At 43.0% G+C, this 26,853-nt stretch overlaps 5 protein-coding genes across 7 annotated transcripts; 3 read left to right on the top strand and 2 right to left on the bottom strand.

Moving 5' to 3' along the window:
• Window positions 1-231: 231 nt before the first annotated feature.
• Window positions 232-3,922, top strand: LOC136942183 (kelch-like protein 42). 2 transcript variants are annotated; one of them, XM_067235009.1, is made up of 8 exons: window positions 232-954; window positions 1,054-1,242; window positions 1,304-1,488; window positions 1,574-1,925; window positions 2,057-2,202; window positions 2,626-2,705; window positions 3,069-3,226; window positions 3,400-3,922. In XM_067235009.1, exons 1-8 carry the CDS (start codon window positions 697-699, stop codon window positions 3,580-3,582), a joined length of 1,551 nt encoding a protein of 516 aa, XP_067091110.1. In that variant the 5' UTR covers window positions 232-696; the 3' UTR covers window positions 3,583-3,922. The 2 variants fall into 2 exon arrangements, with proteins under 2 accessions (XP_067091110.1, XP_067091109.1); XM_067235008.1 differs by having other exon boundaries at window positions 2,551-2,705.
• Window positions 3,923-4,110: 188 nt separating this feature from the next.
• On the top strand, window positions 4,111-10,620 carry cpt1b (carnitine palmitoyltransferase 1B (muscle)). The gene is made up of 19 exons (XM_067235505.1): window positions 4,111-4,248; window positions 5,123-5,283; window positions 5,529-5,668; window positions 5,772-5,943; window positions 6,068-6,169; window positions 6,273-6,410; window positions 6,512-6,589; window positions 6,698-6,805; window positions 6,946-7,030; window positions 7,324-7,519; window positions 7,606-7,791; window positions 7,879-7,984; window positions 8,086-8,202; window positions 8,363-8,527; window positions 8,885-9,019; window positions 9,289-9,441; window positions 9,543-9,656; window positions 9,754-9,846; window positions 9,985-10,620. The coding sequence occupies exons 2-19, from the start codon at window positions 5,143-5,145 to the stop codon at window positions 10,081-10,083; spliced, it is 2,328 nt and encodes a 775-aa protein (XP_067091606.1). The 5' UTR covers window positions 4,111-4,248; window positions 5,123-5,142; the 3' UTR covers window positions 10,084-10,620.
• A 166-nt stretch (window positions 10,621-10,786) lies between these two features.
• Window positions 10,787-15,239, bottom strand: sephs1 (selenophosphate synthetase 1). Its single transcript, XM_067235507.1, has 9 exons — window positions 14,419-15,239; window positions 14,183-14,279; window positions 13,960-14,063; window positions 13,610-13,717; window positions 13,124-13,278; window positions 12,931-13,021; window positions 12,734-12,833; window positions 12,359-12,571; window positions 10,787-12,206 (listed from the first exon to the last, which is right to left on the bottom strand). Exons 1-9 carry the CDS (start codon window positions 14,512-14,514, stop codon window positions 11,992-11,994), a joined length of 1,179 nt encoding a protein of 392 aa, XP_067091608.1. The 5' UTR covers window positions 14,515-15,239; the 3' UTR covers window positions 10,787-11,991.
• Window positions 15,240-16,808: 1,569 nt separating this feature from the next.
• bend7 (BEN domain containing 7) lies at window positions 16,809-20,684 on the bottom strand. The gene is made up of 11 exons (XM_067234110.1): window positions 20,621-20,684; window positions 19,946-20,023; window positions 19,479-19,820; window positions 18,910-19,023; window positions 18,633-18,823; window positions 18,272-18,379; window positions 17,994-18,111; window positions 17,780-17,893; window positions 17,452-17,496; window positions 16,982-17,029; window positions 16,809-16,889 (listed from the first exon to the last, which is right to left on the bottom strand). The coding sequence occupies exons 1-11, from the start codon at window positions 20,682-20,684 to the stop codon at window positions 16,831-16,833; spliced, it is 1,281 nt and encodes a 426-aa protein (XP_067090211.1). The 3' UTR covers window positions 16,809-16,830.
• Window positions 20,685-21,446: 762 nt separating this feature from the next.
• Window positions 21,447-26,056, top strand: prpf18 (PRP18 pre-mRNA processing factor 18 homolog (yeast)). Of its 2 annotated transcripts, XM_067234390.1 has the most exons (11): window positions 21,447-21,595; window positions 21,855-21,932; window positions 22,244-22,270; window positions 23,332-23,436; window positions 23,558-23,671; window positions 24,004-24,150; window positions 24,298-24,366; window positions 24,624-24,764; window positions 24,863-24,934; window positions 25,030-25,185; window positions 25,579-26,056. In XM_067234390.1, exons 1-11 carry the CDS (start codon window positions 21,530-21,532, stop codon window positions 25,657-25,659), a joined length of 1,056 nt encoding a protein of 351 aa, XP_067090491.1. In that variant the 5' UTR covers window positions 21,447-21,529; the 3' UTR covers window positions 25,660-26,056. The 2 variants fall into 2 exon arrangements, with proteins under 2 accessions (XP_067090491.1, XP_067090492.1); XM_067234391.1 differs by lacking the exon at window positions 22,244-22,270.
• Window positions 26,057-26,853: the final 797 nt, after the last annotated feature.

The following is a 26,853-nucleotide window of genomic DNA, read 5'->3' as shown; positions in this document are numbered from 1 at the left end:
CTGGGTAACCATGTAAAATAAATTACACTGTACATGTTGTACCGAACAGTATGACCTATTGATGATAGAAACTTGAGTGTGTTCTATGGTGTGTCCTGTTATAGCAATTGGAGGCTCACATTTCAGTCCCCTATCCCCACCTCTCTCATTTTCAAATGGCTTTAAATAGACCAGCTGGGCACAACTCTGTCCTGCTCATAAGTCTGTATGTATCCAGTCTGGGTGATACAAGTACAGGCTTCCTGACAGAGATTCACACCTGGATTTGTAGTTTAGAATCTGTCCACTACTGTGTTTTGACAGTATTTTAGACACCTGATGCTGTCCTTACTTCTACTTCATTTTGGACTGTATGTTTAGCTTATCAGGCACGTGGTTTGGAGAGCTTTTGTGGATCAAGGAAAGAAACAGACTCTCAGGCAGGAACCAGTTTTCCATTACAAATGGGGTTTGTGAAAAAAGTGAAGGGCAGTACTGTTGCTTCACCTTGAGATACAATTTGTTTTAAAGATGAAATGTTTCCACAAACCTTTGGTCGTGATGTGCACCTGCTGTGTTTTTAGTACAGCATGAAATAAACAGCAAATCTGTCTCAGTAAAAAATGCTCAATCGGTTATGTTGACTGTAACTGAACCTGTGTGAGACTAAACAGATGAAATTCCCTCTTCATTGGATAAACTGTTCCCCCGGATATAATGTCTGGTCTCAGGCCATATTTGACATTTATTTTTCAGTGGTTAAGCTTGTGGTTGAAGCATTGTTTTACAAGGTTGTGGAAGGCGGTTTCAGCAGCACACCCCTGGATGACTGCTTCATCTGGTGGAACAATGGACAGAGCATGTACAGGGGGAGTTCATGAGGAATGGAAGACTGATATGGGATACCGCACATATCTCCATGGAGATGGCAGTCATACCATGGTTACAATCCAGACCAGCACTCATGTTTTCCATGTAAATCAATGCACTGTGGATACTGAAAACATTCAAAACTATGGTGTTCCATGAATCATCCATACATAGTATATGCTATGATCTTTCTCCATGTGTCAGGTGGATCTGGGAAGGCTTTCAGCCTGCAGTGAGTACTTCAGAGCCTTGTCTGAATCCAGTATGAGAGAGACCTCAGAGAGCCTCATCCATCTGGAATACATTCCATCCTCTGTGCTTCACAGTCTTCTGGAATTCACTTTTTGGAACAGCTTTAATGTTCCTAAAGAAGAGCTGGGGATTCACATACAGGTGGGCTCTCTTATTAAGGTTATTAAGGTTCAGACTCAAACTAAACTAAATGCTTCCTAAGGTGGGTAGCTACCTCCTGGCTGAGGATTTCCTGTCACGGTGCCTGTCAGCCCTGGACAGTGTGCTTACCCCAGATACCTGCCTGTTCTACCTGGGTCTGGCCCAGGACATCTGCTGCACTGAATTGCGGACAACAGTGTTCACCTACCTGAGCAGAAACCTGCTGGAGCTGCCTCACCTCACCAGGTGTGTTCAGTACACAATGTTACTGTTTGTAGTCTGGAAGCACGCAGGCACACAGAGAACACGATGCTTGTGGTTCTGTTCTCAGGAGGGAGGATCCTCAGGAGAGGGCGGAGCTGCTTTGGCTGAGGTCGCAGGGTGACCTCCAGCTGTGTAGCCTCAGAAAAGAGAACCTGACCTCTTGGAATGACCCAGAGACAGAAGCTGCCCGTCACATTTTCAGATTCGAGGGTTCAGAGGTCAACGGAGAATGGCATCCAATCGCAGAGCTCCCCTTCTTGGCTGATAAGTGGTGTTTCACCACAGTGGTCCTGTATAACTACCTGTTTTTCATAGGTGGTTACAGGCAGCGACTGAAAAGAGGGTTGGAGTTCAAAATGGCCTCTTTTAGATACAATCCCTTTACTAATACCTGGGTCTCAACTGCCCCTCTGATCAAGGTAGGTTTCAGTCACCTGCCACCTGGAAATCTAACATTTCTGCCTTTGTTATAATGAAACAACGCATGTATGCAGTGTTTGTAAAAACAGCACAATTGAAGACAAATAACTTACAATCTCGGTTTCTGCAGCACAGAAGGCATTTCAGTGCAGTGGCATGTGATGGCTGTATCTATGCTGTTGGAGGCTGGTACTTGGACTCTCTGGTGACCCCAGACTTCAGCACCACCCTCTACACTGCGGTGGAGTGCTACAACCCCTGGGAGGATACATGGAGGTTGGTCAACAAACCATGTGTTGCAGACAACCACAGAAGACTAAGCCTCCTTAGTACATGTTGAAAACACAATTCCCATTTGAATTAATTGTGCTATCCCTATTATCATTTGTGTTTGGGATTGGCAATCATTTGGGATGATACATTTATAATGGCTGAGTGGTTGGGGAATCAGGTTACCAATCAGAAGGTTGCCGGTTCGTCATGCAAAATGACATTGTGTCCTTGGGCAAGGCACTTCACCCTACTTGCCTCGGGGGAATGTCCCTGTACTTACTGTAAGTTGCTCTGGATAAGAGCGTCTGCTAAATGTAAATGTAAATAATCAGTCATCCCCCCTCTTTTTAGATTTGTTTCCTCGTTGCCCATGACTGACTTCTTGTTCAGTATGTCCATGTCCCATGATGTCCCTTTGACCAGCAGTCTGGGACACTTCCTCTATGTCCTGGGAAACATACAGAGGACTGCAGAGAAACTGGTCCTACAGTACAACACCAGAAAAGGTACCTTATTTCGAGTAACGTACAGTCAACTCCGGAATTAATAGCGCCCCTGGCAAGGGTGAGCAAAAAATGTCCCTTTTCTGAAATTTAGCAATCCAACCTTCAACTGAAGTACATTTATTTTGAGGAAACTGAAACTGAAGCATTTTTCCTATTTATAGTTGACTTTAATTTGACTTCAGTTGACCAGTGTGTTTAGGAACATTAGGAGGACAAGAGAACACACAAATCCAATGAGGGTGTGTTGAGCTTCTTAAGTTAGCAAATGGTTATAAATCCGGTCCAATAATTCCAGAGTTGACTGTATTATTAACCACATATCTAGGCTATCTATTGATCAATCTATTTATCTATCTTTCATAGACACTTGGTGTGAGCTGCTCCCTACTCTTACCAGGACTGATGCAGACATACCTAGTGTTTACTTTCTGGGGGCCACAGACAAGCTGTTTGTAATTGGAGGGAACAACTCAGAAAACCTAGTGGCATCATTCTCTGTGGAGTTTCAGCAGTGGGGGAAGGTGACTGCAGGAATCTATTGTTTCTATCAATTTCGGCCCTATTAATGATTCATTATTAAATTGCATAATTATAATATCATATACTATATTATCTTTACATTCGGTAGCCTAATGTAAAGATAATATCTTACACAAGGTAGCCTGGATGATCAATGCCTTTTGTCTCGTTCTAGGTACAAGTGGCTGAGAAGGTGGCATTAGCCGGGCAGGGAGCGGTGCTAGGTAACCAGGTCTATATGCCTGGAATCGAACACAATGCTATCGTCAGACTGGATCTCAACACACTCTCCCTTAGTGTCCTCCCTCCTCTTCCCATCTCAACCAACTACGAGGCACTCTTTCACCTTCATTTTTAATAGACCCATATTCTGCAGCCTGGTCTTGTCATTACTCCTCATAAGTGTACGGTCGACCTTATAACAGTGTAACAGGAAATGGAACATAAAGTTATTTGGCAAAATGTTGCTACATAAACAAACAATTCCATTGAACAGAGAAACCTTACACAAACATACAGTATATCTGTCCCGCAGCCAGTAAAGCAATAATACTGTAATATAGTACTGTAGGCCTATATTGTTGTTGAGACCCTGCAAGCAAGTATTTGGACTACTTTCCTTGTTCTGTGTATAGGCTACTGTACATGTATGCCAGTTCATATGACAATAAACTACAGTAGTGCTAACCAACTAAGAACCAGAGTGAAGATCATTGGTTCTAAAAGTACAGCACACAGGGTGTCCAGTTACAGAGAGAGAGAGAGAGAGAGAGAGAGAGAGAGAGAGAGAGAGAGAGAGAGAGAGAGAGAGAGAGAGAGAGAGAGAGAGAGAGAGAGAGAGAGAGAGAGAGAGAGAGAGAGAGAGAGAGGGTGGGAAAAAACACCAGATACACTACTCTCAAACCGTAGGAAAGCTGCTCCAAGGGTATTGAAGTCACACCAGAGGACAAACTGAAGCCAAGTCCAGAGGAATTACAGTTTAACACGGAAAACTCCCTTACCTGAAAAATCTGGTTGTAAAAAGGTATGCCAATATTGTGATTTTTTTGGTTAGGGTAGAATGCTATTCGTTACTTTTCATTGCTGTTGGAGTAAAAATAACGTTTGTTCTTATTCCGGCAACCTCACAACGGACAACAATGACAACGGATTACAAATAGGCTACAACCTCTTCGATTCCAAACGGTCAACGGCTTGTAATGTTTTTAGGGCCTTTTTAAGTCACGATGAAAATAGGTTATGGCTTTATAGACTGAATTGGATAAAACATTTGCATGAATTGATCAATTAAAGAACATATATTTCAAACACTCATTTTCAGAGAGAATATGTATCTTAAAACATCGTATAGTAAATGTAACGGCCAACCTCACGTGATCTTCCACGTTTGCAGTGTTTATATTTTTAAATCCTACGTAGCAGCACATGCATCATCGCTATAGCTATATTTGGCATTTCAACTTTGCCCCACTTGGCTGTTCTCCTGTCTTATGACATGGAAAAAGAAATTCAAGCTTGAGTTGTCACTAAAGCCAAAGGCCCGGACTTGTGACCTCCAAACATTAGCCATGGAAACCAAGAGCAATTATCAACTACGTTGCACGACTTTAAATGCGATGCTGGAATATAGTTGATGCATGTTAGCTTCACTACGTTTTCATATATGATTATGATCAGTGACCTATGCACTTTGTAAAGCTCTCTCTTGGAAGTTGCTTTGGATAAAAGCGTCTGCTAAATGAATAAATGTAAATATAGCCAATAGGTATAACGGTCAATACTCTACCGGTCTCACCTGTTCTTCCACATGTGTGTGTTGCTTTACCGAATTTAGCCTACCGAACGAGATAAACGATCATTTGATCTTGCCTTTATTGTCTCACTTTTTGTTTTTGTAGTTACCGTCAAACTTTACAGGATGGCGGAGGCGCATCAGGCGGTGGGATTCCAGTTCACTGTGACACCTGATGGTATCGACCTCCACTTAAGCCGTGAAGTCCTCAAACATATTTACCTGTCGGGTGTGACATCATGGAGAAAGCGCGCTATTAGGTTCAAGGTAGGCTTGGCTCTTTCACTGATGCCAAGTGTTTGATATGGTCAGGCCTCAAAGGATAGATTTACTGTAGTTCCAACATTGTTAGATTACCAATCTAAGGTCTTTGTGTAAGGCCAGAATGTAAAATGTGAACCCAAAGCATATCCATGTCTAGGGTGGGCTATGAGTGACATTGATCATTTCTTTTCTAGAAGAGGGAAACATTGGTCCATAGGAAACCACTAACTTGTCTTCATTATTCCCAGAATGGAGTTTTAACAGGTGTGTACCCTGCCAGTCCATCCAGCTGGCTGATTGTTGTGATTGCCATAATGAGCACCCTGTATACCCGGATAGACCCCTCCCTGGGCATGATAGACAGCATCAAGAGGACCTTGCCTGTCAGGTCAGATTTATTTGTATAGATTCTGTTTACTGCTGACACATAAATAATGATATTGTTGAATGGAAAACCAGAAGGCTGCTTTGTGTGTTCCCTGGTCCTGCAGTGACTACATGACGGTGCAGACCCAGACAGTGTTGAGTGCCATCCTGTTTGCCACGGGTCTGTGGCTGTCACTTATCTACCTACTGAGGTACTCTCTCAAAATCCTGCTGTCCTACCATGGATGGATCTTCGAGTCCCATGGAAAGATGAGCTTGACCACCAAATTGTGGCTTGTGAGTCTGTTTGGGTGTTTTGCACTGTGGAGAAAGGAAATCACACTACCTTATGCATGTCATGCATGTTATGCATCCATAACAGGTCATTGTGAACACATACAAGTCATTTCTCTTTCCTCAGAGCTTAGTAAAGATGTTCTCAGGGCGCAGGCCTCTTCTCTACAGCTTCCAGGCCTCCTTACCTAGACTTCCAGTGCCCAGTGTAGATGATACCATCAGCAGGGTGAGAGTGGACGGGCAGCGTGGTCTGGGGAGGTGGTGGTTCTTAGTGTGTCATCATCATTCAACATCATTCATGTGTGTCATTCACCTCTGTGTCCCTCCAGTATTTGGAGTCAGTTCGCCCCCTGCTGGATGATGGGCAGTACAACCAAATGGAGATCCTGGCAAATGACTTTAAAAAGGACCAAGCACCCAAACTACAGAAATACCTTGTACTCAAATCCTGGTGGGCCACTAATTATGTAGGTATTCCCAAGAATGGGATTATATTATTTATGTATTACGTCAGATTATGTTTTGATGCCAGAGGAGGGTGGTGATGTATCTGATGTATCTGTGCTAGGTGAGTGACTGGTGGGAGGAGTACATCTATCTTAGAGGCAGAAGTCCCATCATGGTCAACAGTAACTTCTATGCCATGGTAACAAGTCATTTCACTTCCTGCAGGTCTTGCACTTTAAACTGTCAATCAACCCAACGGATCCTAACTGTCGGTGTTGTTTCTGTGTGTGTGTTGTGTTGTGTTTAGGACCTCCTGTACATCACACCCACACACAGGCAAGCAGCAAGGGCAGGCAACGTGGTTCACGCTATGCTGCAATACCGACGCAAACTAGAGCGAGGAGAACATGCACCAGTAATGAGAAATCACTCCGGTGTCCCTTTCTCTAAATCCTCTCCTCTTCCTGCTCCCCCTTTCTCCGTTTTCTGTTTGAAAACATTGATAGACTCACCTTTGAGATATACAAATTATAATGCGAGTTCTCTCTGCTCCAGTTAAGGGCTCTCGGTATTGTGCCCATGTGTTCCTATCAATCGGAGAGAATGTTTAACACCACGCGCATCCCAGGCATTGAAACAGGTGAGACATTTGTGAGAGAACAGGGTGTGTGTTGTGGCAACTACGGAGAGACATGGGTTTGAGACGCATACGTAGCACTGCCATTTGTTTAATGAACTAAAGAAATAACAGATGAAGTGTTAGGACAAAGAGTCCTGCTCTTACCTCTGGCTTGTGGTGTCTCCCTCTTTGAACCCTGTTGGGGTGCTGAGGTGGACGGAGAGGCTCTGTCTCTCTGGGATGCCACAGTGTCCATAGCCTCTCGTACTGGGCCTCCCTTGAACCACCCTCCACCCTTTCCCTCCTTCGTTCAGACTTTGTCCAGCATCTGAGCGACCGGAAGCATCTGGTGGTGTACCACAAGGGCCGCTTCTTCAAGGTGTGGCTGTACCACGGGGGCCGGCACCTCTGGCCCAGTGAGCTGGAGACCCAGTTTCAGAAGATCCTCAATGATCCCACTGAACCACAGCCAGGGGAGCTCAAACTGGGAGCCCTCACAGCAGGAAACAGGTAGGCACACGCACGGATACACACACACACGCATGGACAAATTCACACACACAAGCATCCCCCCCCCCTATGCTCTCTATTCCCAGAGTTCCTTGGGCACGTGCACGTCTAAAGTACTTCGGGCAGGGTGTGAACAAAGCCTCGCTGGACGCCATTGAGACGTCTGCCTTCTTTCTGACGCTTGACGACGAAGCGCATGGTTACGACCCGGAAAAGTTGAAGTCTTTGGACTTGTATGCCAAATCCCTGCTGCATGGGAAGTGCTACGACAGGTAGAAGAATAGGGAAACACTGAGGAAAGCTCTTGTGCCCGACTTGGGAGCTTCCAATCCATGTACAATCTGAATGCTTTCTCCCAGGTGGTTTGACAAATCTTTTACCTTGGTCGCCTATAAGAATGGCAAACTAGGTGTGAACGCAGAACATTCTTGGGCTGATGCACCGATTGTAGGACACATGTGGGAGGTTAGTTTAATGTACTGTATGTTGTACCTATATTTAAGCATTGTCTTGTGACTGTTAAAGTGAGTATGTCGAGCCCTTTAACTGTATCTCTGCGTATACAGTATGTCTTAGCAACGGACTGCTTCCATCTGGGCTACACAGAGGAGGGACACTGCAAGGGCGATGTCAACAAGGGCCTGTCACCCCCAACCAAATTACAGTGGGAAATTCCACAAGAGGTATAGTAAGACCTATGGCTGGTTCCAAATGCAAATGCAAAGTTTCAGCTTTCAGCAGACAAAGTGAGGAGACCATTGCATGTCAATGATCTCTTATAATGCTAACATTTCAGGTCTGCCATTGGTCTTCTTGTGACACTTGTGGAGTTTCCTTCCTCAGTGCCAGGAGATCATTGAAGGCTCATACATGGTGGCCAAGGAGATTGCTGACGATGTGGACTTCCATGGCTGTCTGTTTGATGAGTTTGGCAAAGGCCTGATTAAGAAATGCAGGACCAGTCCTGATGCCTTCATCCAGCTAGCTCTGCAGCTGGCACAGTTCAGGGTAATGACAAGTTACATTTCTTAATATGTAGTTTCAGGCATAGGCAAGAGGTCCGACAGTGGTTTCTGTCATAGGGGTGGGAATCTTTTGGTACCTCACGATTCGATTCAAAATCGATTCTTGGGGTCACGATTCGATTCAAAATAGATTCCCTTTTTTTCCAAGATTAAAAAAATAATATATTATAAAAAAATTAAAAAAGGAAATTTGTGAATTGCTATAAGACTGAATCGCGATTCGAATGTGTATCGATTTTTTCCACCACCCCTATTCTGTCATATATGTATAGTTGCCACATTGTAACACTGCTAGAACAACACTTAGGACACGTTTGTTGTGTGTTTGCCTGGGCTGCAGGATAAGGGGCGGTTCTGTCTGACATACGAGGCCTCGATGACTCGGATGTTCCGAGAGGGTCGTACTGAGACAGTGCGTTCCTGTACCTCGGAGTCCACAACCTTTGTCAGAGCCATGGATGACAAGAGTGCCACGGTGAGCTGTCATTGTAAAAGTGATTGTACTTGCATAATAGTTCATTAGACCCATTGGAGTGGTATGGCAACTCTGCCCAGTAAGCATGAGGTCACACTGCCATGGATGAGTGGGTGACCAGAACATGTCAGTTCTTGTACTCTGACCACTGTTATTCGGCATCATTGATTGGCTCCATCCTACTGTCCCCACTGTCCCTGCATAGTCTGTTTGCTACTATAGCTTGACTTAAGTGGCTTGAATAAGGCAAATTGTTTTCTTATAACCAGAGTACCAAGAGACTAGAACTGTTCCAGAAGGCAGCAGAAAAGCACCAAAACATGTACCGTCTGGCCATGACAGGATCTGGTATCGACCGGCACCTCTTCTGTCTGTACATCATGTCCAAGTATCTAAGCATTGACTCACCGTTCCTCAAACAGGTCTGTTTGTCCTTCTTGGTGTTTGTGTTTGGTTGGACGCATGTGTCCAAGTCCAATGTTTAATAAGTGAGATTGTAATACAAGAGCAAAACTCTCTCTAGGTTCTGTCAGAGCCATGGAGGTTATCCACCAGTCAGACCCCTCAACAGCAGCTCAATCTGGTTGACATCAACAAGTTCCCAAGATATGTGGGTGCTGGAGGGGGTTTCGGCCCTGTGAGTGAATCACACTTGATGGCAGAATGCACTGACACGCACCCCTCAATTCCCCCATGTCAGAGATACTATTATACTGTCTTTTCCTCTGCCACAGGTCGCCGATGATGGATATGGTGTGTCTTATATCATAGTGGGAGAAAACCTTGTCACATTCCACATCTCCAGCAAGTTGTCAAGCACTGAGACGGTAGGAATCCCCCACATACTCTACACCTACTTTTCTGTTTCCAGTTTCTTTAAGTTGGACTATTTATTCTCTTTCAACTTGTTTATTTTTATTTTTTTATATTGCGTTCTCCCTCCACTTCTGCCTGTTGACATGTAGGACTCGTATCGCTTTGGACAGAACATTCGACAGGCCATGCTAGATATCCGTGCACTTTTTGACCAAAATGACAAGAAGGCAAAGGAGAAGAAGATGTGAAGGCTGTAGAGGACTTACGGTCACGATAAAGGCCAGTGGGCACTCTGCTGATGGCCTCTCCGCCATGTTTTATGCCGCATTACTTGAGGATTATTCCCAAATGAGAGGAACTCGATTTCATTTGAACTAAGCTTGCTTTTCAGATATGCAAGAGAACTCTGGTGTTGCAGTGGTAATTGCAGTCTCTATGTATCAATTAAAACAGAAGGGATGAAATAGATGGCATTTTAAAAGGTAGTTATCACTGAAACTATTTATTTCAAGTGTGATAGTAAATGTAGTTAACCATTGTGTGTAGCAACTGTTAAGTAAAATTACATTTTGAAAGCTGTCTGATATTTCAGTGTGGAATGGAGTATAAGGATGAATCATCAACAGTTACAGTAAGTCATACAGATGCTGGTTACAGATCGTTTTTCTGTAACATGTCCAAACGTAAAACCTTTTTTAAAACAATGTTCAGCATTGTGGTGCTTAAAACTGTTGTTTTGCCTGTGTATTTATGTACTTTGTTCACAATAAAGTGTGTTCTATAAAGTGTGTACTCTAAGTATGCCATTCTGAAATTGTTAGTTGAAAAAATATCTACCTTATGCCCTCAACCTAACCAGCTTACTCTTCATGACCCTAACCCTTCATAGAGCAAACGGCTGGTCCCTGATGTAACACAAGAAGACAAATGACACACCAAACATGATTCAGTTAAGAGATAATCCAGTTTTATTTCTGCTATGGAAGTAGAGATACCACCAAAACCATGTGTGGTACCCAGACCAATTATAAAAGGCAATATATCTGGTGAATGACCAGTTGAAATGGCATAAGGCCCTCCCTCCAGTATACTGAGTGACAGATGAGAGACCTTTAAGGGGGGAGAGTTTGCCTATTTAAGCAAATAGCTGTGCTAATTGACACTTTAAGGGGAATACAATAACTGAGACCCTTTAGGCATACAAAATGAATCTATAAAGCCATATGAAAAAATATTCAATCAAATCAGAATTACTGTGGATGGCTGCCTACAAGTCTCCTTACATTTTTCTATGGCATTATCATGGAATACTTACATTATGTTTTATATTTTTTTTCACTTGACCATAAAAGAAGCTGAGAAAATCTACTCAACTCATCAGAAGGAATCCATTTCCACTGTTAACACAACATGCACGTCACGTGCTGTACATTCTTAGTAAATCATACACATTTTGAAAGTTAAACCCAATTTGTTTCATACAATCAATGTTATGATCCTATTGTAAAACAGTTGTCAGTGGAAGCTTCTACTTATATGATTTATTTGTTTTGGGGAACATACAAAAAGTGAATGTAAAAAGAAATCGGCCCACTTCTGTTCATACTTCTACGTAAGCCCACTTCTTTTCAAGGCATCAGTCATAGCTGGAACTAGGCTTTTCAACTGTACAAATAGTGAACACAAAAATGCTATCCCACAAGCCATCACTTACATGTGCTTGACGAGACCACCCTTTAAAAAGAGCTCAAGAGACGATAGACACCAGACTCCTTTAGATTCAAAATGAATCACCATTATTGGATATTCTCATCATCAGCAGAAAAGCACCTCTCCATCCTCAAGTCTAACCTGAACATGCCGATCAAGTGCGTCTTCGGTTAACGTAACAGAATGCAGCAGACACAAAAGGCAAATGGATTACTGTTGTTCTCTATTAAATGTGTATCGCCGGTATGGTGGGTCCACTGAGTGGTGCCCTGCCCCTAAGGCCACTGTCTGAAGCAGGATTATGTACACAACCACCCAGCAGATTCTGTTGACACGTGTTTATATTTACACACACGCGGATGGTTTCTAGAATATGTGTCTAAAAAAAACAACTCATCTGAGCTCTGAGGTTCCGTTTTGTGTTGCAGTGGAGGCGGTGGGAAGGATTACGAGGTGGCACCAGGAGTTGGGTTGACATTTTGGGTTGATGACTGAGGGGCCACCTCTATGATTCGTGGTTTGTCAATGATGCGAGCAGTGCGGTTTCCTTTCTCCACAATGCCAATAATCCATGCTTGGTGGCCCTCGCCGTATTTAGGTGACTTGATCTCGGCACAGAAACGGGCTGCCTGCTCCCGTGGCAGACAGATCAAGAGACCCCCTTCAGGCAAACAGACAAGAGAGACAGTCAGGTGAGCCTGTGTGTGTGTGTGGGCGCAGCATATCGTTTCTGTGGGTGGCATGTTTGGATTTCGGGGTAAGTATTGTGTGTGTGTGTGTGAGAAAAACAGAGATGGAGAGACACACACGCACCTGATGTCTCTGGGCAGGTGCCATGCATGAGTCCGAACATGTTACCGCAGGCCTTCGACACGGCCGCCATCTTGGCGAGAACGGGCAGATTGTGGATGACGAATGACACCTCGCTCCGCTGCTGGCGTGCCAACGTCTGGGCATGTCCCAGGATTCCGAATCCGGTGATGTCCGTGGCTGCATGGGCGTTGAACGTGTGCATCAGTCCAGCCGCTAGCGATAGACGGAGGAGACAGACATAGACAGAAGAGAGGAAAGGGATTATAGTTACTGTTTTTTTTTCATTTCTGATAGTGAATGTCTGATCAGACATTGTTCTTGAGTAAAATCAGTGATGGCAGAGTATTCTGGGACAGTGTGTGTGTGTGTGTGTACCTGTTCTGTTGAGCCTAGCCATGTTCATCATGGCCTCCTGGTAGGCCAACTCTACATCCTCCTGAGTTACCACTAATTTGATTTTGTTCCACTTTTCAGGCTGAAAAACAAGGACAAGAGTTGAGCGACGTCGGTGGGTTCATGCAGTGCATGTTTGGCTTTGGCCATAGAAGCCATTTGCATCCCATCAGCCTTACAATGTCCAGCCACTGGTGCACTGCCACAGCCACCTGAGTCCCCAGAGGCTTGGTCAACACCAACACGTCCCCTGGCACGGCATTGTCTGGCCTGGACAAACAGCAGCACGGGTTATCATCCTAACCATCACCACCGTATCATCATCATCATCGAGAAAAAAAACAAACAGGCAGGCAGAGAAGGCATTCTCACATGATGAACTCATTCGGCTGGCACACGGTCGTGGCCACTCCCCCCATGACGACCCACGGGTTGAGTACCGTCTGTCCCCCTGTTACTGATGTTCCTGCCTCCTCTGACGCGTCTTTGAACCCCTGGATGATTAATGGCATCACTTTGTCTCTCTCCTGTTATAGTAGGAGAAGGCAGGAGGGGGGGATATGGAAAAAAGGACAGCTTGAGATAGTTGGACATTTACAGCTCCAGCTATAGTATTGTCAACTACAATTACATTTAGCAGAGGCGCTTATCCAGAGCGACTTACAGTAAGTACAGTAGGGACATTCACCCCGAAGCAAGTAGGGTGAAGTGCCTTGCCCAAGGACACAACGTCATTTGACACGGCCGGAATCGAACCAGCAACCTTCTGATTAATAGCCCGATTCTCTAAACGCTCCGCCATCTGACCCCCACAATATATGATAAACTGCTGATATAAATTCTACCATGTGTCCTTACCTTTTCTGACATTTTGTTGCTGACCCCCAGCAGCATAAGCATGTTGTCACATTCCGTCACTCCCATGGCATATAAGTCACTTAAAACATTGGCACATGCAATTCGGCCCTAGAAGAGAATTTGTTTTGCAATAAACATACAGATTCACACATAAGTCAACACAACTGTATAGGGTGACATGAGGGAGTCAGAAGATTTCAGTCTGTGAGACATAGTATAATGGATTTACAGAAATAACCCGTTTATAAGATGTGAATTCATCTGTCACAGTAGTTTATTCTTAATGATATAACTAAGGACCAACAGGTGTAAACACAGGCATGCACAAGGATGTGAGAGGGAGTACACACCATCATGTACGGGTCATCCACTATGGGGTAGATATAGTCTGTCGTCTGAACCAGCGAAAGGCCCCCATGTCTGAGCGGGATCACACAGGTGTCCATACCAATGCCTGCAGACAAAACAGAGAACTATTTAAGACCAATTTCAAAACAACCCTGAGCAACACACTGGGGATATGACAGATGTAAGATAGGTTTATTAATGTTAATGTAAGTGGTTTCCTCATACCCAGCCTAGGCATAACTGCTCCGAGGAACTGTTCATCTTCCTGGTAGTGGTTTTCCTGTAAGGCTTCAAGAAGTTTCTGCAGTACTTCCTGGGGTACCTATAAGCTCAGAATGATATACAATTTAATTTTTCATGTCTGATCTTGGAACATCTGTATGTTCTACAGGTTTTCATCATTCACTACTAAAGTGATAGATGAATATGTCTGTATGTTGCGTAGTGTAGCCCTGACCCACCTTGCAGCCTGTACCCTTGAGCTCAGCAAAGCGTGTGAGCCTGAAATTCTTGTCCAGCTCATAGCTCTCTGGGTTAAATGACTCCCTCACCGACATGGCTGGCACAATGTTAGGCCTTTACCACTGACCAGACCACTTTTCCAGGGAAAACAACAGTCAATAATCTAGACAAAAGGTGGGAAGACCAGAATATTGTTAGAAATGTAGGAAATATAACAAGCAAAGTGAGTTAACAGAAATGTTGTTTCAATGTTTGTTTATCCTCTGATGAGGGGCAACTGTGTGCAATACACTGACACTTCATGATGGACTGCAAAGATAGCTGGCGATATAAGTACATAATGGTAATAATACTAGCTAGTTGTAGCTACATTAAATCGATTTTAACAGGACTAGCAACAACACGTTTTGTCTGAATGAAATACACCAACTGATCTAATGGGTCCTAGTTGATGCTAGGGGGGCGTTGTGCATGAACACAAGAATGAATGCTTAAGTGAGCTTGCAGCGCGTGCTCAAAATATTTGCTAGATTTAACTACACATCGTGATAATCAACTGAAGGGGTGCATTAAACCAAACAGATAGACTATGTTGCAATTTCAGTGATGTTATTGCGGATAACTGACTAGATACATGCTTGCAGTCAAAGGGGCTGATAGCTAACAAGCTAATCATAGTAGCTAGCTCAGACTACAAGTGCAAACACATCAATGACTGAACTGAGCAATCAATACGAGCGAAAAACGCAGTTTCACGGTCCAAATTTGAGTTATACAGCCCCAGTCAATGCATAGGTTAATGATAACAAGTGGGTTTTTAACCGACTGTACAGTGTTTATATCATGTTATGCACAGAAATACTGTTAATAGGAATAGCAGAGCACAAAAATGTCGGCGGTGGAAAAAATTAACCCTTTAGTGTCCCACGCCATGCGAGATATGCAATCACAGGCTTACTATCAATCAAGTGACCTTACTGCTGCAGTTTACTTAAAGGATACTATCATATGCTTTCCTATACATATTTAAAGCAGGTCCGGTTGCAGTTATATGACTGAAGCAGAGTTATATTCGTGTAACGTTTCCCCTTTAATTGCTCTCACCAGTTTATCCTTACCAGCTTTGCGTTAGCGGAGCAGCCCGAAAGAAGAGCGGGGATAGTACCAGGATGCATTGGGAGTTATTCGGCCGCCCCTAAAGATTGCCTGACGAATAATGATTAACATTTAGTTTTTTGTTTCACAATGGAACAACTTGCATTTAAAATGCTATTATGTTTAATTAAGAAAAAAAGCAGCACATGCTCCTGAATCCAATACAAATTGAGAGAGAAAAGATCAATGGTGGAACAAATTGGGAATATATATGAGATCTCAAAGGGTCCTTCGCAAGTAGACGAGCGCCTTTATCCTCCCCTTTAAAGAACTGTAAAGTCTGGTAATAAAAACTCAACAATGGAGTATACCTTTAATTTTGTGTTTTCCCTCCAAATAGGTCCATGCAAACCCCAGTCACCTGAAAGGATTACCAGAACCTTGCTACAGCATGAATAACTTTATTAAATTTCAAATGTATCTTCAAATTCCTCGCGCATGTCACTAAATTAATCTTTGGCTCTTTGTATGCGTTAGTCATGGTATCTGTTCACTTTATAGTAAGACATGAATTACATATTGTGTACACATTTCTGTGTTGGTGTATTAGACACCGAAATGTGCAACGTTCAATAATAGTTTCAGGCACAATACAGTATCATCATGAGCTCAATATATTTATTGATGTACACAGTCATTTGAACAATGTTGAGGTCCACAAATCGGAAGTTTGAAAACAGAAATACAAAATGTTTATGCTGCACAATAATTAGCCTACATTTATAGCGGTTTATTGCTACAGCTGTAGTAAATATTAGGGTGCATAACAACACTACACCAATCAGAATCAAAACGTATAATATAAAGCCCCCATCCATACACCCATTTCTTTGTATTTTATTATTATAATTATTTGTTGTTGCTTCTAATAGAAGAAACAACCTTTTGTTGGAAGCCTGGGTCAATTTTAGAAATGACAAATTAGACAGAAGTGATATCTGTAATATCACACTGACGACTGGATAAAGTGAAGAATACGTTTGCATCTCTGGATCAAACTAAAGAGTAATTAAATGACACCAAAGGCAATGTGGGACTATAGGTATGCAGGACTGTGAAAAAGCAGTCCATGGAAGCTCATCAAATACGATTGATCTAGTAATTGAATTACTCTATTGTCTTCTTTTTTCTACAATCACAATTCAAAATCAGTCACAGGATTAAAAGAACATGTGTGGAAGTGGCACAAATTAGTAGAGCAATAGGACATTAAGGTGCAACATCGATGTTGCAAGGCTTTGGTGGCAGCACTTGCTTTAATCTGTCACATTCTTCCTCGCCTCGATCAAACTGGCTGAATTCCCATAGTTACAGCCTGGTAAAAGAGCGAATGATTTGTCTGAAAGAAGTACTTTTTGACATAGTTTATTTTCATTAATTATTCTTATTGTATGTTATTTATATTACCTGTTATAAGGGATTCTCCCTCCTTTTCTCCAAGTGGTTGAATGGTTTCTATTAAAATAAGACATACATTGCCACAAATCCACATCAATACCAAAAATGTAGTGGAATCTTTTTGTCTGTTCTGATAGAGCAGATTTACTGTCCAATACACATATCTTTTGGATACCTTCCCCACCCCACTGTACTGAGCTGACTATGACACTGTTGACTAGGATAGAAATCATGGTGTGAAGATAATTAGCTGACATTTTGGTAGCCTGCATGATAATGCCAGATGTCAGGGAGATAGTGTGACTGAGACAAATGTTGGATTGAGAGCCACTAACCCAAGGTGAATGCAGACAGAGGTAGGAAACAGAGGGTAGTGAGGTTTGGAGTTGGTAGAGAAGGAGGAAGACAACTGGAGGGTGAGGGATGACTGAAAAAAGAAGGATAGAAGGAGAGAGGGGGGGAGAATGATCAGATCAAACCTGTGCAAGGTCTGTTGATGGCTTCCTCTGGGTCTGCAGCCTCCGCTAATGATTTCAAAAGAAAACGCTTTGAGAAAGCTGCATGCAAACCAAACTCATACACTTAACTCTTGTGTTATCTTCGGGTCATTGTGACCCCCCCCCCCCCCCCCCCCCGCCCCCCACCCACGTGTTGCGACAATTGTACCTCATACAAAAATAAAGTGAAGCATTTTCTTTTAACCGTCGGGCTGTCTCACACCCCCCACAGTGCAAAGGGTCGTTGTGAACCTTCGGGTCATTGTGACCCGAAAGGCAGCACAAGGGTTAAACACACATACAAACACACCTCTCTTTAGCCGTCTTCTGGCTAGCTTGATTTGGTCCTGCAAGATCTGCACCCAGTCTCGAGGGCCAGGAAGTTTCTCTATTCTGTTAGCAGTGCAGTACTTCTCTGTAAACACTAGACACAGTTTGAAACAACAATTACCCATATTCACACATTTCAATTTATCACACAAGCTACCATACTGTATGAGCCACGATAAATGTCTGTCCCCTACCTTTGATGGCCCCCACTATGTTCTGGTCCAAGCCTTTGCGGTGGTCATTAAGTCCTCTCTTCCTCTTGCCATTGGGAAGTGAATTAGCCAAAGTAGCATCATCAAAAAAGGCACACACCTACGGAAGAACAAAAATTGTTCCCAAAATTAGTTTAGCCACAATATATTTTCTATGTTTCTGAGGTCATGACAGATAACACAACTTAAATGTTCAGTGAGTAAATAATTGAGTTAGTATAGTTAGTTAGTATAGTCAAACTGTATAGTTTGCAGCCCACCAACTTCCTGAAGAGCAGGCTGCCTGAGCGTGTGTAGTTCACCAGGATAGAGTCCAGCTGGGCCTTGGGGATGACAACATCATACTCCTCTGCCAAACGCACCTCAGACTGACAGAGACACACACACACGTATACATACATTAAAAATTAACAAGAATCAAGATGAACAAATGTCTCTCTACAAAATCAAACGACATACACAAAAGTGACTATACACCTCAGAGGACTGCTGTGCCCTGGGTTGCCCATAGTGAGGGCTGTGTGGACCATTGACAGCACTGGGCTTGTTCTGTGCTTGCACGGTTGTGACATCAGGTGGGACTGGTGAGGCTGGGGAGGAGAGTCTCTCTCTCTTTATTACCCTTGTTCCTCCGGGCTCGGGGGGTACAGTGACAGTTGAGGAGGGGGGCCGGAGGGGGGCAACACTTCTTTTACTGGGTGTACTCAAGGGTGCCACCTTGTGGACAGGTCTCCTCTTACGCGGTCTGCGACGCTGTGATGGCCCAGGGCAAGGGGGGCATGGAGATATTGACTGTTGTTGGTCTTGGGATCCTACAAAGCAAGATGTGATTCAGATTAGATTGTGTGTGTGTGTGTGTGTGTGTGTGTGTATGTGTGTGTGTGTGTCCACGACTGACCTCTCTGCATCTGCATTAGCCTTCTCATGCCATGTAGTTCTTGTAGAATAGCCTCTAAGGTGCTCTTACAGTTACACATGCAGCAAGGAGCTTCAACATCGACAGGGGGAACATCTGTGTGGAATACACATACAGACACATCCATCAACATTTGGGTTTTGTGATGGATATGGATCCTGCTTAACCAGCTTTGCAAACACTATGTTCCCTTTTTGTAGATGTCCTACAAGGAAAAACAGGTGGTTATTGTCTATGAATTATTCAGATGGTGTATGTCATATTGTGAGTGTGTGTGTTTGTGAGTGTGGTTGAGTGTGTTTTTTTTCTATTGGTGTTTATGTGTCCCCTCCATTCACAGTAGGTCAGACTGTCTGCCTGGCAGTGTGGCCTGTTGTTCCTTGAACCCTTGCCTTTCTGTTACAGCACTGTCTGAAGTTGCAATGCCTTGCAACAATGGCACGGACTATATCATGTCTGCTCTACACAATGATTCTCTTGTCGAACGTTGTCTCAAGCTAGAGGTTCCAAATACAGCAATGTGTTCTCTTATGCAATCCTTTGGACCTTACCATTAGTTTTGACTGCTCCTTTGGTGTTGTTGAGCATCCTCAGGGTTTTGGAACGTGTGCTGTACTGATTATAGCCTTGCCCGTTAGGTACTGAGGTGGTATTTGATGACAGAGCGGAAACTGGTTCCCCTGTCGAACTCCACACACATAGCTGGTGGTCCTCCGATACAAGAGGGAAGGTAACTGGCTGTGCCCAGCCCTGGTGCACCTCCTGGGGCTCCTGTTTTAGGCTGTCCCCCTCCGATCCAACACGTTGATAAATCCGACCAGCTTTGTCACTCAACAGCCTCATCATCCCTGTGATTTGTTTCTTGATCTCCATGCCCTCATCCTCCAGCCAGACTGAGAAAGAATGGGGTTAAATTGAATGTATGTATGAGTGACTATAAGCATACTATAGAGAATACTACAAGCAAAACCATGATGATGACATATTTTTCCATTTCATAAAAGCCTCATATGCCTACCCTCTGGCACAGCTGCATCCTTAGACTCTCCATTGACATCTCTATTGACAGAGCTGTCAAAATACATCGGATCAAATTCTTGAAAAGGCAAAAAGAACGTAAGGTTACACTCTTTATGGAACACCACTAAGAGGACACAGACACAAACTAAATCCTGTATGCAAATGAAATGCCTGCGGAATATGTTAATGAAAATCATCTAGACATGAGGGAGCACAGAATCATAGGCTATGTGACACCAGCTCTATGCAGTGTGGGCTTTGATGCCAATCAATGATTTTTCTACCATCCAGTTCACATTCCACCACCTGTGGGTGGCATGAAGTTACATTTCCCATTCTTAAACTACCTTTGATATAAAAAATGTAATGTAAACTATGACGAATATAAAGAGAACGTTTGTATGTGTTTATAATGTGTTTAATTAGCCTATAGTCTGTCATATTACACTTCACGATCTTCATAGTCTTTTAAAAAATACATAATTTGGGGCTGATGATCATGCTTTTTTCTTTTGTCATTACTTGGGAGGTGGGAGTTATATTGCACAGAAGGTTAATACCTATGTATTGACGTAGCCATCTCTTTTGTTTACAGTGTCGCCACAGCGCAGCGCCAGCCAAACACTCAGACACACACCGACGCACATATCACATTTTCCTCGCCCCACTGTACCTTGATCCTTCACCAATTTATAGCTTTGAGACTTCCTTCTCCTTTTCCTTTCTCCAAACTCCATCTTCAATAACTGTCGAGGATGCCTCCTCGGAATGCGAATCTAAAGGGCGCACCGTTATTTTGTACAGTCAATGGGGCGCACACGCACCAAATATCACTGTCCGTCTACACTAATAATCAGTTGAATGTCGTCTTCAATGTAAGATTCTAGTCAAATAAAACCTTACAGGCTGTTATAGGCTGTGAAAGTAAATAGCTGGGGTATAAGTTATTGTTTCTCATCTGTATCTGATGGATTTCCATGTTCATATCGTACACTCACGGGGATGGTCGTTTAGGCTATGTAAATAAATAAATGACTTAATACTTAAAAATTCGTCACATCTATTCCTCTGCGCCACCTGATGGTCACTAACAATTTCGGCTGGGGGTCAGAATTATCAATCTCTCTCTTTGTGAAATGAATAATAGGCTACTAATCAAAACATGTTAAAAGCATTTATAAAAGCAAAAGAAACGAATTGGATGTTGGCCAGGGAAGAATCTACCAAATCAATTAGCAGGCGACATTATGAACTGTAGAGAATGTAGGCTACAAGCCTAAAATACCTATAGATTCGATTTTCAGTTATTTAACATATATTTCAAACACTTGAAGATATGTTACACGTACTTGTAACGCACAAACTAGAATGTGGGTTACTGTGGAACAATGTGTGCGTGCACCTTGGCTTGGTTGTGCTTTTATTTTGAAAGGTTGAAGCTAACATCATCGAATGTCTTCCTGGTACTGGTAGTCACTGGTTAGACCCCCATTGCTTGTTTTTTTCACAGACAGATGTAGACCAGTTAAGCGGATTTCGCGTTGATAAGAAACAGTTGAGATAGGACGTAACTACAGACAATATGGATATTCTTAAAGCGGAGATTGCAAGGAAAAGAAAACTTATTGACGATAAGGATCTTATTGATGTGAGTGGTAGTGACAGCATTTTGTGTGTGCCTCATGCGTTAGCTAGCTAGCTACAAACATTCATTAGCTAGCGAGCTAGCCATCGTAGTAACTTGCTAGCGAGTTAGTGTGGACATACTGGGTTTCGTAAACATATGTATAAATAGGTGTAGCACTAGCTGTCCAACTGAAACTAAGCAAACTGCAATACTGCAACGGATATTTTGATGGACACTTTCTACTGATGAAACGAGCTGACAAACTCCATCTATTTCACAGGATTCGAAGAAATACTTCAAACGAGCGGATCTTGCGCGGAAAGAAGAGGAAGAATATTTCAAAAGATGTGGATACAAGGTAACCATAATGAGCATATCCATAGTCAAAATATGATGTTCCTGATGTTTCTTTTTTAATAATTAAAAGGGGATGTCGCACTATTTTTCTCTCTCCAGGCAGTCCCTTCATGTCTTCCCATTCTCTAAACATCACCAATAAACTCCCATACGACATTCACATTCTCTTGCTTAATAGACGGAAGTACAGTGTAGATGTTTTTTATTGACTGTATCTCACACACTGGGAAGAAGCTTATTCGTATTTGTCTGGTGATGCTTAGCCTTGATTGACTCTGCTGTCTCTCCCAACCTGCGAATGCCTTCACATAGGTTCAGAAAGAGATGCCTGACAGAAAGGTATGGGATTGAACCGTTAAAGTAGAAGATAAGTTGCATGTGAGGAGATGACTAAAGGCTGTGTTCCAAAAGTTGAGGAACCCCCTTCATCAACATATTAAAACTATTACAAACGGATAGCCTACTGAAAACAATGAGCTGGCAGACCAGTCTTTAGACACCCTGCTCTAAGCAAAATTGAAAAAGTAATGGGGTTACACAGCCCTCTGTTGTTTTAAATCTTTCCAGGTTCTTGAACTCCTAATCTCTTTAAAGGGAAAGGGAAAAGGCATGAGGTTGTCTACAGACAAGGGTCTGCTCTCCTTAAACTACCAGTTTCACAAATGACAGGGGGCCAAAAAAGAAGAGATTTAACAGAATTGGGACACAGCCGAAGTGTGGACATGAGCATGGGTCAAATATACAAAATCAATTTGAGCATTTGGCTTGTTTGGATTTGGGCTGTATTGCACATGCGCTATGTGAGGTTGATATTCAGTTCGGTATCGATTGTCATTTTTCCGTTGGTTGTGTCCAGGTTTTGCATCCGTGTGGAAAACTTCTCCTCAGCTTCAGAGGCAAGAGCCTCATGCCTTGTCTACCAAGCTTATAAGCAGTACCTTTTCCTGGCTTGGGTCTTTTGTGTATTTTTTTAAAACATTTGTCATATGCACATGTTTTTATTTTGCCTCCTTTTAGATTGTGCACCGTTCAGAAACAATCTAAGTGTGCAGAGATGCATGTGTGTCTGAAAGCATGATTTTGCAGCACTTTTGAAAGCAAAAATGTTCATCCTTGCTGTGAGTAATTTCCAACATGAACATGGATTACACGCAGGCAGGGTAAGTTTTGATGTGATTGCTGAATCTGAAAGTGCATTGCAATGCCGAGGGAAACTGTGGTTTGATTCTCCAGAAAATGTTAGCAATGAACTGCGAAGCCAAACTTACTATTATTCAAGATCTATGATCAATCAAGTGGTAAGGCAACGTTTTGAGAGTGGCAACCTGTATGGACTGTGCTCGTGTCTGTGGCTTGTCAAGGCACTATAAATGTCTCCCTTTCCTCTGCTTTCCTCCAAGACGGAGAAAAATGAGGAGAAGGCAGAAACCTCCTCTTCATCCAACCCAGTAATGGAACTGGAGCTCACAGAGGAGAAGCTGCCCATGACGCTCTCCCGGCAAGAGGTCAGCTAAACAATGATCTCCTGGTTTAACAATATAAGACTGTTAGCTTGGTGCTTTAGCTATTTAGACTGCAAAGTTGAATGTTACATATATTGGCTTTAATGTCGCTGTGTTGTTCCAGGTGATCCGACGACTGAGGGAGCGAGGGGAGCCGGTGAGGTTGTTTGGTGAGTCAGATTATGACGCCTTCCAGAGGCTCAGGAAGATCGAGTTTTTGGCCCCTGAAGTCAACAAGGTAAGACTTGTTTGCCGAAGGCCCTATTTTGTCTGTCATTTTCTTTGTTTTGTTGACTCATGCGGCTCAGAGAAAGGTGGGTTCAACACTTTTGGAACAGTGCTCTGCTAATGGGGGAGTCAGGTGGCTGAGCGGTGAGGGAATCGGGCTAGTAATCCGAAGGTTGCTAGTTCGATTCCCGGTCATGCCAACTGACGTTGTGTCCTTGGGCAAGGCACTTCACCCTACTTGCCTCGGGGGAATGTCCCTGTACTTACTGTAAGTCGCTCTGGATAAGAGCGTCTGCTAAATGACTAAATGTAAATGTAATGAGCTGTGCTCTCTGTGCTTAGGGGTTGAGGAACGACCTGAAAGCGGCTATGGACAAGATCGACCAGCAGTACCTGAATGAGGTTGTCGGGGGAACGGAGGCAGGAGGAGAAGACACACAACACGACCTGAAAGTGCACGAGGAGAACACCACCATTGAGGAACTGGAGGTACACAGAGAGGCCTTGGTCGCTTAAGGTCCATGGTTGAGCACTTGGTCTTAGCTGTAGAGATTGAAAACATTGTAGGTACCAGCCCCCTTCTCAACTCGCCTTCAGCTTTTTGACTTTCTGAGTGTTGATGTTGTTCTCCAACAGGCTCTGGGGAAATGGCTGGGTACAGGGGACGATCACGGAGACCAGGATGTCATTGCCAAAGTTCTGAGGGTAAGACTGATTGATTGACTAGCCTATATCTGAAAGGACTTGACTTTTTTCTCTGTATTGACCCATTGGAATACAGAACGGCATTCTGTTGTTCGGCGTTGCTACGGGACACTTTTCAGGAGTGAATTTTCTGATATTCTGATTATGTAACAGTGTAACAGACAGTGTAACAGCTATCTATTTCAGACCATTTTCTTGGTTTGTGCTGGGGACCTCTGAGGAAGGAGGTTGACTTTGTGTTTGTTTTGCCATCGTAGTTCCTGCTAGGTGTGTGGGCAAAAGACCTTAACCGACGAGAAGATCATGTGAAACGGAGCGTTCAGGGCAAGCTGGCCAGTGCCACTCACAAACAGACAGAATCATATCTGAAACCTCTCTTCAGGAAGCTACGCAAGAAGGTAGGACATTTTTTGTTTTTATTTACTACTCTACTGGTCAATTCTTGTGTTTTCAATGCATACATTTCAATGCATACATTTATCATTATCTATTTCAGAGTTTGCCAGCAGACATTAAAGAATCAATAACAGATATCATCAAGTTCATTATGGAGAGAGAATATGTAAAGGTATTTAGCTTCTTAGCTGTTTTTTGAATGCAGGATTCCTCTGCTGGCCTGTGATCTGGCGTTTTTGTCTCTAATCCTGTCACTGTTGCTTCCAGGCGAATGATGCCTACCTTCAGATGGCGATCGGGAATGCTCCCTGGCCCATTGGTGTGACCATGGTGGGGATCCATGCGCGTACTGGCCGTGAGAAGATCTTCTCCAAACACGTTGCCCACGTCCTCAACGATGAGACCCAGAGGAAGTACATTCAGGTGAGAGATCTGATTGTCAGTTCAGCGTGTATAACGTTATCTTTGATATGAAAGCTCATTCAGTTTCCCAGTTGTAGAACGTTTTTGTTATGGTAGCATCCATACATTCACATTGTATTCTACATACCTGCAAACTTGACGCTTTTTGGCGAAAATAGCCATTTTGAATAGGAAAATGGGGGGGGGGGGGGGGGGGGGGGGTACAATTTCCCATAAACGGGAGTTTCAAAAACCTACTGCGGTCGTCTTCACAATAAAACATATTTGGCGAGTCATTTGGCCAATCACGAAAACGGCAGCGTCTTCTTTGAAAACCCAATGTGTCATCTTTTTCAGCCCTTCTGAGTTTGCAGGTTCTAACATGTCTCTGTTCCTCACTGTGACCACCTTCAGGGACTGAAGAGGTTGATGACCATCTGCCAGAAGCACTTCTCCACTGACCCATCTAAGTGTGTGGAGTACAATGCCCTGTAACAGCTCTCTCACTCTGTACCTTTTGTGTATTGGTTGTGCTAGAGCTTCATTATGTACCCGTCAGGCAATACAGAGCCAGCTTGAAATGTTTATTTTGAGTATTTTCCATATTTCCAATATGTAAATATAGACATTTTAAACCTTTCTATTTCATTATTTCACTTGACACAATTTGCAAAAAGGGGTGACTTCACTTTGTCACACCAGCATACTAATATGTTATGCTGTAGGGTGATTGGGAAAGATCTTCCAGTTTTCAGCTAGCAACATTGTCTCTTTTTTTTTTATGCATGTGCTTGAGATTGTTGACAGAGATGATGTGTAAGTTTTATTATGCCTTAACTTTGAAACATTCATATTAAACAATAGTTGAAAACAACATTTCAATTTTCTGAAATGAGCGTATTTTATTTTTGTAAATACACTGTTAATTTATTTTTGGTACACTTAACTTCTGCTGCTATCTACAGGAGGCATCATCACTAGGAGCTGTAATGCAATCATTCTAGACAGTAGAGGGCGCCAATGGCTCAGGGAGGTTCAATGTCTGCTCCTCTCTGATTTGTCAATCATTAATTATGTACAGTCTCTATAGATAGTAATAGCACATTTTTAGGGGAAGATACTGCCATTCTATAGTATCATACTTCATTTAAATTTAATATCAGGTAAAACATGGGTATGGTGAGGATTCTTTACTTGGAAGTTGAACTCATCAGGGCCGGTGAACACAATGACCCCTGTTATGTTTAAGTAATGTCCCCCAGACAGGCTTAGGATAACTCATGTTATCCTACATTAGCCATTTATTTAACTGCTGAATACTGCATCTCCATCTATGAATAGTCTTACCAAGCTTTATTCTATGACTGTTTGATTCTTCTTACCATCTAAATGACTTATGCATTCATACCCAACTGTCACTTTATTAGATAGATAGATAGATACTTTATTGATGTGTTCAATACAGTCCACACTCAGGTGGAGCCATTGGATATTATCTTGGGTTCTCACTCTCAAGCTTTTCCATGGTTTAATAAGGTGATGTTATTGTATCTTGTAACCATGGTGACTGTCTGTTCTTTTCAGTTATTCGTGTTTTGTTCAGAGCGGCATGAGCCCCCATCAAAGTAGATTATTTGGTGTGTGTTAAGCTCAACACACATTTGTGACTCACACAATGACCTCCACAAG

This window comes from Osmerus mordax, chromosome 4 (assembly GCF_038355195.1).
Source record: "Osmerus mordax isolate fOsmMor3 chromosome 4, fOsmMor3.pri, whole genome shotgun sequence".
NCBI classification, from domain to species: Eukaryota; Metazoa; Chordata; class Actinopteri; order Osmeriformes; family Osmeridae; genus Osmerus; species Osmerus mordax.
Note: the sequence above shows the minus strand (reverse complement) of the source record. Positions and strands in the feature narration are given on the sequence as shown.

What these genes read in the sequence shown, in the direction of transcription:
- LOC136942183 (XM_067235008.1), top strand. Translation starts at nt 697, where the DNA reads ATGTCTGGTCTCAGGCCATATTTGACATTTATTTTTCAGTGGTTAAGC. An exon ending in CCAGCACTCATGTTTTCCAT is followed by an intron (nt 955 to 1,053) that starts GTAAATCAATGC and finishes TCCATGTGTCAG; the next exon opens with GTGGATCTGGGAAGGCTTTC. An exon ending in GAGCTGCCTCACCTCACCAG is followed by an intron (nt 1,489 to 1,573) that starts GTGTGTTCAGTA and finishes TTCTGTTCTCAG; the next exon opens with GAGGGAGGATCCTCAGGAGA.
- bend7 (XM_067234110.1), bottom strand. Translation starts at nt 20,684, where the DNA reads ATGGAGTTTGGAGAAAGGAAAAGGAGAAGGAAGTCTCAAAGCTATAAA. An exon ending in TAAATTGGTGAAGGATCAAG is followed by an intron (nt 20,024 to 20,620) that starts GTACAGTGGGGC and finishes TGCCTTTTCAAG; the next exon opens with AATTTGATCCGATGTATTTT. An exon ending in GGGAGAATCCCTTATAACAG is followed by an intron (nt 16,890 to 16,981) that starts GTAATATAAATA and finishes CTCTTTTACCAG; the next exon opens with GCTGTAACTATGGGAATTCA.
- sephs1 (XM_067235507.1), bottom strand. Translation starts at nt 14,514, where the DNA reads ATGTCGGTGAGGGAGTCATTTAACCCAGAGAGCTATGAGCTGGACAAG. An exon ending in AGCAGTTATGCCTAGGCTGG is followed by an intron (nt 14,064 to 14,182) that starts GTATGAGGAAAC and finishes TTTTGTCTGCAG; the next exon opens with GCATTGGTATGGACACCTGT. An exon ending in TGGATGACCCGTACATGATG is followed by an intron (nt 13,718 to 13,959) that starts GTGTGTACTCCC and finishes ATTCTCTTCTAG; the next exon opens with GGCCGAATTGCATGTGCCAA.
- prpf18 (XM_067234390.1), top strand. Translation starts at nt 21,530, where the DNA reads ATGGATATTCTTAAAGCGGAGATTGCAAGGAAAAGAAAACTTATTGAC. An exon ending in ACGATAAGGATCTTATTGAT is followed by an intron (nt 21,596 to 21,854) that starts GTGAGTGGTAGT and finishes TCTATTTCACAG; the next exon opens with GATTCGAAGAAATACTTCAA. An exon ending in TCATTGCCAAAGTTCTGAGG is followed by an intron (nt 24,367 to 24,623) that starts GTAAGACTGATT and finishes TTGCCATCGTAG; the next exon opens with TTCCTGCTAGGTGTGTGGGC.
- cpt1b (XM_067235505.1), top strand. Translation starts at nt 5,143, where the DNA reads ATGGCGGAGGCGCATCAGGCGGTGGGATTCCAGTTCACTGTGACACCT. An exon ending in AGCGCGCTATTAGGTTCAAG is followed by an intron (nt 5,284 to 5,528) that starts GTAGGCTTGGCT and finishes CATTATTCCCAG; the next exon opens with AATGGAGTTTTAACAGGTGT. An exon ending in TAGATGATACCATCAGCAGG is followed by an intron (nt 6,170 to 6,272) that starts GTGAGAGTGGAC and finishes GTGTCCCTCCAG; the next exon opens with TATTTGGAGTCAGTTCGCCC.